At 45.6% G+C, this 11,125-nt stretch overlaps 1 protein-coding gene across 2 annotated transcripts in view; it reads left to right on the forward strand.

Moving 5' to 3' along the window:
- SP1 (Sp1 transcription factor) overlaps positions 1–8,276 on the forward strand; it is a 32,257-nt gene extending 23,981 nt beyond the window's left edge. For both annotated transcript variants that reach the window (XM_040979541.1, XM_040979551.1), the window contains exons 5-6: positions 875–1,074; positions 2,917–8,276. In XM_040979541.1, coding sequence (XP_040835475.1) covers positions 875–1,074; positions 2,917–3,239 — 523 coding nt within the window. In that variant the 3' untranslated portion in view covers positions 3,240–8,276. The remainder of the gene's footprint in view (positions 1–874; positions 1,075–2,916) is intronic.
- The last annotated feature ends 2,849 nt before the right edge of the window (positions 8,277–11,125 follow it).

The raw sequence follows: 11,125 nt of genomic DNA on the forward strand, positions 1-11,125 counted from the left end.
ACGCTTTTTTTTTTTTAACTACTTAAACCAGGGTAGGTGTTTAGCCTCCTAGTTATGATGGTGGTTAAGAGGCCTGGGTTTATTTTCCATCTTGGGCTCTTAGCTTTAGCTCTCTGCCAGTACGGACACTGGGAGGCAGCAGTGATGGCTCAGATCATTAGCTCCTCTGTCCCGAGAGGCCTAGCTTGCGTTCCTGGCTCCCAGCGTCAGTGCTGGCCCTGGCGGCTGTTTGAAGAATGAGTGAATGGGCATTCTTACTCTCTTTTTCTTTGTTTTTTCCTTCTCCCGCTCCAAAGAAAAGTTAAAAATAAGTTAATTTCCTGAAAAGTACAATTGAAATGCTTCATAAATACCTTGAACATAATTATCTCTCGAACTTAATGACAGTGAGATCGGTTAAGGAATAGGAGAGCAGGAAAGAGCAAATGCCCACTAGAGGACAAACCTACAACTTCAATTTTGGGAATTAAGAGCCAGAATTATCTGAATATTTATCTCTTTTCATTTAGGGGGTGGGTGGGTGTGTATCTGTATTTGAAAGACAGAATGAAAGAGGAAGAGAGATTTTCCATTTGTTGTTCACTCCTGAACAGCCAGGTGTGGTTTCTGGCCCAATTTGGTAGTCAGAAACTCCATCCCACATGGGGCAGGTCCCACGTACAATGCCATCATTTGCTGCCTTCCCAGGGATATCTGCATGGAGCTGGATGACCAGCAGAGCAGCTGGACTTTGTAAGCTGGCTTTGCCAGCAGTGCTGACTCTGAAAGAGGAACCTTTTCAAAAATAAAGTTTGGATTCATTTTGGGTAGGTTAGATAATTGCAGTTGATCCTTTTCTGTCTCTAGGATGTGTGATGAATTTGTGTTCTTTCAGGAGCTCTGGGGATCCTGGCAAGAAGAAACAACACATTTGCCACATTCAAGGCTGTGGCAAAGTGTACGGCAAGACTTCACACCTACGGGCACATTTGCGCTGGCATACAGGCGAAAGACCATTCATGTGTACCTGGTCCTACTGTGGGAAACGCTTCACACGTTCGGATGAACTTCAGAGGCACAAACGCACACACACAGGTGAGCATGAGTTTAGGGAAGACAGAATCGTAATAAACCAGCATGAAAAAGCACACACTGTCCCTATGACACAAGTAGTTGAACTTTCTGAGCCGCTTGTTTTGGAGACTGAAATATATTTGGAGTTAAATCTAGAAAACATTTCAGAAGGATTGAATGAGGCTAGTGTTGCTGTGCGTTAGGTTGAGTTCACCATTAGATGCCGGCATCCTCTATGAATACCTGTTCCAGTCCCAGTTACTTCACTTCAAATCCTGTTCCCCACTAATGTGCGTGGAAACATAGTGGAAAATGGCGTAATTGCTTGGGTCCCTTCACCCCTTTTTCCTATTTTTATTGGAAAGATGTACAAAGAGGAGGAGAGGCAGAGAGGAATATTTTCCATCCGATGATTCATTCCCCAAGTGACTGCAATGGCCGGTGAAGTGTCGAGCCAGGAGCCAGGGACCCATTTTCCTTTAACAAAACCTAAATCAGGAAGACCTGGAAGAAAATCCAGGTTCTTGGCTTCAGATTGGCCCAGCTGTGGACATCTTGGCCATTTGGGACGTGAACCTCTCTCTATGTACCTCTGGTTTTCCTATAAAAATAAATAAATCTTTTGAAGAACTTTTTAAAAGATTTATCTATTTTTATTAGAAAAGCAGATTTATTGAGAGAAGGAGAGACAGAAATCTTGCATCAGCTGGTCCACACCCTAAAATGACTGCAACGGTCAATCTGAATCCAGGAGCTTTTTCTAGGTCTTCCATGCAGGAGCAGGGTCCCAGGGCATTGGGCCGTCCTTTGCTGCTTTCCCAGGCCATAAGCAGGGAGCTGGATGGCAAGTGGAGCAGTTGGGACATGAAGTGGTGCCCATATTGGAATGCCCGTGCTGCAAGGTGGAGAATTAGGCAGTTAAGCCATTCCACTGGCCCCAAAAGTTAAACAGATTTAAGCAAAGAAGGAGCAAAGTTTCAATCTGATTTTGAAAGAGGGGCATTGATCTCTTTTTTTGGTTTGTTTCTTTTATTAAAAAAAAAAGATTTTTTTATTGGAAAGTCAGATATACAAAGAGGAGCGACAGAGAGGAAGATCTTCCATACGATGATTCACTCCCCAAGTCAGCGCAACGGCCGATGCTATGCCGATCCGAAGTCAGGATCCAGGAACTTGCTCCAGGTCTCCCGCACGGGTGCAGGGTCCCAAGGCTTTGGGTTGTCCTCGTCTGCTTTCCCAGGCCACAAGCAGATAGCTGGATGGGAAGTGGAGGTGCCAGGATTAAAACCGGCGCCCGTATGGGATCCCAGTGTGTTCAAGGCGAGGACTTTTACCACTAGGCCATGCCGCCGGGCCCTTTTTTTGTTTCTTCTGTGTTGCTTCCCAATTCCTACTTTGTTCTTTCCCCAAAAAAGAAGGTTTTTGCCAGAAGCTAAATACTAGAAGGTATTTACCAGGTATTTATCTTTTGTTCTTGTCACTTACCAGACTTAGTCTTTTGCCTAAAAGTTTGAAGGCAGTGGATTAGTGGTTTGTTGAAAGAATATCCATCACTAGTTTAATCCATGAATGGCTGCAACGGCCACATCTGGACCAGAACAAAGCCAGGAGCCAGAAACTTTTTGAAAGTCTCCCATATGGGTAATAGAAGCCCAAGCACTCAAGCCATCTTCTGCTGCATTTTCCAGGCTATTAGCAGGGACCTGGATTGGAAGTGGAGCATCTAGGACATGAATTGATATTCATATATGATACTGACGTTTTAAGTGGTAACTTAATGTGCTGTGCCACAATGCTAGTCCCATTATTGTTGATTTCTTACCTCCTTTCTCTCTTTTTTTTCTTTTCTTTTTTTTTACTTAGGTGAAAAGAAATTTGCCTGCCCTGAGTGTCCTAAGCGCTTTATGAGGAGTGACCATCTGTCAAAGCATATCAAGACCCACCAGAATAAGAAGGCAGGCCCTGGCGTAGCCCTGAGTGTGGGGAGTGTGGGCTCTTTGCCCCTGGACGCTGCGGCAGGCTCAGAAGGCAGTGGTACTGCCACCCCCTCAGCCCTTATTACCACCAATATGGTCGCCATGGAGGCCATCTGTCCAGAGGGCATTGCCCGTCTTGCCAACAGTGGCATCAACGTCATGCAGGTGGCGGATCTGCAGTCCATTAATATCAGTGGCAATGGCTTCTGAGATGAGGCACCCCGGGGCCAGAGACACACGGGCCATACCCATCAACCCTGGGATGCAAGGTAGCATGGGTCCAAGAGGCGCGTGGGAGAGCGAACCATGAGGCATTAAACTGCATGGTGTTAGGAAAAATGGGGCAAAGAAAACAAGAGAAGAGATGGGGAACCCACCTCTGTATCATCAGTGCCTTTTTGAAGGCGGGAAATGTTAGTGAACATTCTGTTGCTGCCACCCTTGGATGAGTGTTGGACCCTGGTTTCTTTTTCCTCTTCTCACCCCAGCCTCTTCTTCCTACATTGCCCTTTTCAGCTCTCTCATGATGGATCCCCCCACCCTTTCCTAAAGCCATCATGCCTTGATAAATATATATGATCATTGAAATACTTTTTAACAAAAAACAGATTCTATATTATATATATATAAATATATATAAAAAGATATATAAAGATACATTCACAGGGGTTGGCTGGGAGGAGGAAGGAGACCATTGTGTGACCAATACGCCTTGGTCATATTTTTTATATATATATATATATATTGCCTTATTTTCTGTGGCTGAGCCTTGTTTTGACACATCAAGCTTTTCTATGGATGTTGTCTTGGCTTCCCACCAGATTCAGCGTTCCTATCTTAAACTTTTAGTTTAATTATACAAACATAATGTTTTCCCATTCTTAATTTTATCTTTTTATTTGGGATCAGCTTCTTGCACTCCTTTCCTTGATTGAACCGTCTCTGTCTCCCCTTCTCTCAGCCGGTCACTTCATACTTTGTTTTTTATAATGATCCCTGGATGAGGCACTTCTGTCAGTCTTTTTAAAGACGTTAGTTCCAACAGCAGAATGGAAAACCGTTTACACTCGCTCTGATGCTTGAGGTAGCTGTGGTGGGAGTATACAAAATATGCTACTGACGCAGGCACCTTCTTGGCGCCAGAGAGTCAACTGCAGCTCCTCTCTTGATTAGAATCAGAAGCCCTTCTGTGGATTGAACAAGAGAGGCTTCAAAGGTGATTGTCTAAGATCAGTTTGTATAACCTGTGGGGAAAAAAAAAATTGGGGGTCAAATAATACTAAGTAGAGGCTTTCAATAGGGAAGAAAGTTCAGGAGAGGAAGTGATGCGTAGTAGCCAGACTCATGAGTTGTGGGGAGCATTTGGACTTGGGTACCATTGTCTTCCAGGGCAACATTAAGCCTTGATGTGTGAGCTTCCAAGTTCAGAATCAGAAAGGAAACATCCTTCCTCCTGAGCACCCTGATGAATTTCTTTTCCACTGTGTTGTGAAGGGGTATTAGCCAGTGAATGTGTTCCAGGTTTCCATTCTGCAGAACTCCAGAGCAGGTCCTAAGAGGCAAGACAGTTGTTCTTAAGGTCTTTTCCCCAAACTCTTTCTTGTCATGTACTTGGCTGGTTCCTAGGGGGAAAAGAAGCATATGATCAAGGGAATGATAGCCCAGAACAAAAAGAAATCTTGTCTTACCACTGGTCCATAAAAGAGATGAGGGGAGAGATCATCCTACTTTCTCTGTGGCCTGATTCCAGAAGAGACTGATCCAAAAATTATAGCGGCAGGGAACTCTTAGTGCGTTGGGCCCTGAGAGGTGAACGCAGCCATGGTTGTCCTCAAGGCCCAGCCAGTAAAAAGCATTGTCTCTCTTGACCTTCTGGTATCTGTCGGAGAGCTTTTCACTGTGAGGAAGTATGGAAACGGCTGTGTGGTATGCGTGTAATCTGTTAGGTTGGGGATAGGGTTTTTGTTTTTGTTTTTGTTTTTTAGCTAATATGAAAAGAGACCTGCAATAAAAAAAAAATACCCTGATCTGATAGAAAGTGAAATGTTTCTGTATGATTGTGTGTGTGAATGTGGGTTTGTTCCTGTATATATCTACATACAGATGAGAAATTATATTTGAAATTGTTGGAAAATAAATCACATTCAGATCAAATGCCTTTCAGGCCCATTACCTAGAAATCTGCCTTGAGACGTGGGTGTGCTCCTGAGGGAATCTCTCTGCTTTTGCTAAATCATTTACAATTGTGAACCGGGGATATTCTACTGCACTTTTTAAAGAAGGAACTATTTTTGTGTTTCAAAGTGAAACCAACATTCAGAGCTATAGCAGAGTCTTGTTCTTATCTTTTTTTTTTTTTTTTTTAAATCTTGGCTACAAAAGGTGATGCTATGATCCTACTATATATTTTATATAAAAGACACCCACATTAGGCTTTGAGTAAGTTTGTGTTGTTTAACCCGAAATACAATAACTGTTAATACCGTAAACAATAGTTCACTCTTTTCTCTGCAGACTTCCTAGAACACTCAGGAACTATTGTAAGGAACTTTACCCAGTTCAAATTCAATTAGTGCCAGCCACTCTCATGCCCTTGATTCCCACTGAAAGGCGGGACTCAGACCTGTCGTCTTCCGTCTGTAATCATGTACTGGGTCATAGTGTGGGGGAAAGGAGCAGGGCCAGCAGGAGTGAGCAGTATTCAAGGAATGGAATCTTCTTCAGTATGACATGACAAGTTCTAAACTAGCTTAATGATGTGAAAGACTATAAGCCTTTAGGTTATTTGATAATGTGTCTTGAATGAGAAGCTGCTGGTCTACCGTCGGCCCCCTTCAGTAGCATTACTGGGAGTGACTTGACAGCCAGTTCTTTGCACTTGCTCTATGACCTCCTTATTACTGAGGAAGCTTCATGTCCAGTACCTTCCCTGGCCCCTTTTGTCTTCCTGCGGTGAGTGAGTCATTTAGTCTTTTCCCATCAGAAGTTAAAAGGCTACGTTCTTCAGAATCGGGAGCTTGCTCTTTAAATCCCCTCTCCTACAGCTTTGGGCCAGCAGAAATGAACTGATGTGCTTATTGATTTTCAAATTGTTTTTGCATGAGATTTTTTTTTAATGACCAAACCTCACACAGTGCGGGGGATGCCCAGAAAAGCGGTGGAGGGAGTCACTGGCTCCCTCATCCGTGCAGGTTTTCCAGTCATTTGCTTCTTTGATTTTTCTCACTTTTTACCCAGTAAGATGTGTAACAACTCACACCTTCATCTTTCAGGAACCTTCTAGCCTGCACTCTGTGTGTGGGTGCTACTCAGAATGCAATTTAATGGGTTGTTTTTCAGCTTGGTTTTAATAAATAAATAGTACTTTTGATCCCAGCAAGTGTAGTCTGAAGTGTGGGCATAAAGATTATGATTGTGGGAAGGGTGGAGACAAAAGCTGTAAATTACTATGGCTGATTTATTTCTACTATATACATATATATATTTTTTGCTTTTGTATATCCTATATAGGAAATTAAGCGTATTTTTTTAACAAATCTGAGAAAGCACTATGAACTGCAGGTGTTCTACTTTCAGAGTATATTTTGTATTGTTAATATCTTCACATTGTGTGAATACTGGAAGCTGCAGATCTTTGCTAGAACGCAATAAATTTATATACTTTTTAAGGGGGTTCTTCTGGGGGTGCTAATCAGGCCCCTGTTGTGCTTTAGGGGAGCCCTGGTGCTATTTGCTTAAGAGTTTTCCTTCAATTTGAAGTGCCCTGATGCCTTTTGAACCGTGGGGTCAGGTCAGAATAATTTTGGAGATCAGGTACCCAGAGAGAGGAGGGACAATTGAAGCTAGCACCAAGTGAAGGGTCCCTTTGTGTAACTCTTCTTCCTTCTAGTAGAAGCTGGGCGGCTTCTGGGAGTTGGGAGGAGAGATGTGAAATCTCAGAGCTTCATCTTCACTTTGCAGAGAGTCTGTAACTTAGGCACAAGGATGAAAGGTGGCAGCAGTAGTTTGGGGCAAAGGGAGGAGGATATGGCACTTCTCCAGCCCCGGAAACGTTGCCTTTGAAAACTGCTGATAAAAGATAGGCAGGTTATTACTTTAGTTTGGGAGACTCTGTTCTCTCTCTGGTTCCTCTCTTGGCTGTCGTCTGGGGCACGCGAGTGGGGGGACAACAGCCGACCTTGCTGGGAGGATAGCAGGCCAGCTTTGAGGTTGACCTGACTTTTTTGTTTTTCCTCTGTCTGCCTTCCCTAAACAACAGCCCCCTGGAAAACATCAAGCAGCCATAGGCTTCAATTTCTTTTCCCCCTTCCAGATTTGGCTCACTTGCCTTAGATTAAAAATTGGGAAAAGAAACAAAGGGGAATCCATTGCTTCATTTCTCCCCTCGATCTTTTCTACTCTGACCTTCCCAAACTGCAGAAGACCTTTTTTTCTTCCACAATTTCGTGTAAAAGCGGGGAATTTCATCCTTTCTTCAGTATAAAAGAGCCCCAGCCTTCTTGGTTTGTGCGGAGTTGAAGTGTGTTGATTTGTCTTCCCAAGTCCCAGCACAGTATCAGAAAAGGAAAAAAACAAAGAAAAAAATGTAAAAGGAGGGTGTTAGGCTGAGGCTACATGTAGTGAAGATTGTTCAAGCCTCCCCTGGAGTCTGTGTTTTCCACTATTTTGTCTTCAGGAATTACACTGTGCCTTCTCCACGGGGAAGTGGGCTTGCTCTACCCAGTCTTCCCTTTGCAGTAACTGCTCTTGACAACATGGACAAAGGCAGGTCTTCATCCTCCTCAGGATCCCTGCTGCCCACTGACATCCCTCCCATAGTCCTGTTGTAGAGTCTTAGGACACAAAGATTTTGGGGAGAACAATGCTGAGGTGAACTGAAGGAGATCCCTTCTCCATACACACCCAGGGCCTGCCCCCTCTTTCCAAACCAAGTCTGTCGTCCTCGGGGTGAGGGGTAGTGTTCCAATCTCTGGTGCCTAAAACAAGTTAATTTTTCTCTTAATACTGGCAATAACCAGCCTGCACACCACTGTGGCCTTTTCCTGAGAATCTCACACTGTGCTTGTTACTGGTTTCAGTCCAGTTATCACCAGGGCTGTGTGGGTAAATTCATTAAAATGCTCCCTCATCCTGCTCTTCCCTCCCATACTCATGGGTATGACGATGCTAACCTGTGACCTTTCTCTTTCCTCCTCCTCCTCTTGTATCTTACTTTCTTGTCTCTTCCCCCTTACCTCACCTTTTGTCTCTGGGTATTTGGGGGCCTTTTTTTTTTTTTTTTTTTTTTTTTTTTTGCCTTTTGTACAAAGATTAGTTTCATTGTAGTCTGTAGCTCCTTTGTAAACCAATTAAAAATTTTTTAATAAAAAGCCATGTCTCTGGTGTATTCACAGGGTTGGTTGGGAATGGGGAGAATTTTAAATTCAACAAAGATTTCCAACTACACTGTGGTGTTCCCATCTATCCATATGTGATTGTTGTACACTTAACTGACAAGTGCCACAGCTCCTTAGAAGTAGGGCGGATCAAAAGAGGGATATACTTCCTTTTTTCAATACTTCTGGAAAAATAACAAAAATTAAGCTCTTTGCTTGAATAATTTTGAATGTGGTGAAATTGCCACCATAGCATGGAGTTGCCAAATAATCCTCAACTGCAGACTGGGTGTTGCCACTTTTTCCTTTGAGGTCCTTTGTCTTGCAGAATCAGATCCAAGGTATAGCATCTCCCTAGCGTGTCTCTCCAGTCTCTGTGACAATTTCTCTTGTCTTGGCTTGTTTCCCATGACCTTCATGGTCTTTGAGGATACTATAGATCAAGTATCCTGTTGAATATCCCCCAGTCAGGTACTTTGATGTTTTGTTGTAAATTTAAAGAAGACCATAGAAGTGAAGTACGTTTCCCATTGCATCGTGTTAGAGAATGTGTGGTATCTGCTTAATACCATCAGTGACTATGAGTTTATTAGTGTTTTTCAAGTTTCTAACTGTAAAATTGCAATTTTCCTCTTCCCCGTTCTCTGGAAATGAATCAGTAAGAATAGGGAATGAAAGCAGGGCCACTGCCCCTTCCTGTACCCCTACTAGTCCACATTTCCCATTGGAGAGTACAGGGAGCCAGAGCTGGGGTTGGGCCAGGCAAGGCTGTGACACTTGTTAGCATTTGTAAGGGCCAGGTCTGGGGTCAGGCCAGGATAGGCTAGGCCTTAGCACTGAATAGTGTGCAGGGAAGTCAGGACAGGGTGTGATCCACACCAAGCTGGGCTGGACTGGGCTGCAGTACCCACCAGAGACAGCTGAGACAGCACAGGCAAGACCCAGGGCTAGGGAAATTCCCAATATGGGAACTGTGGAGACTCCCTTACAGGGCTTCAGATCCTGCTGGTAATTGCAAGAGCTGAGGTTGTGAACAGACCAGGCTGGGCAAGGCTATAGCACCCATTAGAATGTGTGTGGGTTAGGTCTAGGGGCGGAGCAAACTGGGCTGGCCTTCAGCACCCATTAAGGCTCATGAGGGCCAGGATGGGTGTGAGACAGGCCAAGCTAGGCGACAGCACCCACAGGTAACATGAAATCCAGGTCAAGGGGTGAGAGCCAGAATGGGTACAGGCCAGTCAAGCTGGGTTATGGTACCCACCAATGAGTGCCAGAATTGGGGGCTGACCATATCAGTCTGGGCAGCAGCACCTGACAGCACATGTGGGATCCAGGATTAGGACTAGGCCTGATAGAGGAACTTGGACAATTTCTCTGCTAGGCACGGCTCCTGCTAGTGAGCACAAGAGCCAGGGCTGGTAGCAGGCTGGACAGGCTGGGCTGCAGCACCTGTTGGCACATGTGTGAACTGGATCTGGGATGGGATGAGTTGAGGGCCAGAACAGGGTACAACCAGGCTAGGTTGGACCGCCACACCTACTATTTCTCGTGAGGGTTGAGGGTGAGCCAGGCTGGGCTAGTCTGTTGCTCCAACTCTGAAGAACTGGGGGTGGGCTGGGCTGAGCCAGGGACCTGCTGGCAAATGCTGAGAATGGGGGTGGTCCACTCCACACTGGGCCATAGCATCTGCTGGTTCATGCAGAATACAGAGCAGGCCAGGCTGGGATGGACTGCTGTATCTACTGTTATTCACAGAGCCAGAATGGGTGTGGGCCAGCTGAGCTAGGTTGCAGCACCACCTGGCAAGTGCTGAGACTGGGTGCGAGTCATGTTAGACTGGACCACAGTAACCCTTGGCAGGCACAAAATCCAGGGCTGGGAATATGCCTCACAGGGTGAACCGTGGGCACTCCCCTGCTAGATTGTATCATTACTGTTGAGCACAAGATCCAGGGCTGGGGACTGGCCATGCTTGGACAAGACGGTGGCATGTCGGCATTTGTGAGGGCCAGGTCTGGGAGTGGGCCAGGCTGAGCTAAGGCACAGAGCCCATGGATGTGTACAAGAGGTAGATGGGATGTGGGCTAGGCCAGACTGGGCTGAAGCAGACGCCAGCTCACACAAACTGGGGGCTGCTATTAGGCCTGGTAGGGGTATTGGGAGTTACCCCAACCAGACCTCCCACTTAAGGACCAGGTCTGTGGTAGGCTGGCTGGACTGGGCAGCTCCACCCATCGGTTCACATGAGATATGGGGCTAAGGTGAAACTGACCAAGCTGCCTCCACTAGTATGTGCATTGTCTGGTGCAGGTGACAGACTAAACCTGACCCTGCACTGGCTGGTGCAAACAGGGATTGGGTCTGAGGTCACCCCAGGCGACATTTCTTGGGAGACTCCTCGACTGGACTGATGCACTGAGATCTTGGCCACAGGGGTAATCACAGGATGTGTGGTCCGACCTTAGAATGCATGTATTAGAACTGGTCGTCCTTAGTTGCTGAGGCCCGTGCAGTAGACAGCATGTCCAGATGCACATGGGCGACATGACAGCAGCTCAGCTATGCCAGCAGGGGACATCAACTGCCTTGTCAGAGGATGGGAAGCACAACAGTTGGGACAATTCTGGCCAAGCTTTGCAGCGTGTTCCTGGGTCTGCACAGGCATTAAGGTGGACTTTGTCAACCAGTAGATCTTGGAAGGATTTTCTCAACCCTGGAGCA

Source organism: Ochotona curzoniae, unplaced genomic scaffold (assembly GCF_017591425.1).
Source record: "Ochotona curzoniae isolate NIBS_2020 unplaced genomic scaffold, NIBS_Ocur_1.0 contig_1014, whole genome shotgun sequence".
In the NCBI taxonomy this organism is placed as follows: domain Eukaryota; kingdom Metazoa; phylum Chordata; class Mammalia; order Lagomorpha; family Ochotonidae; genus Ochotona; species Ochotona curzoniae.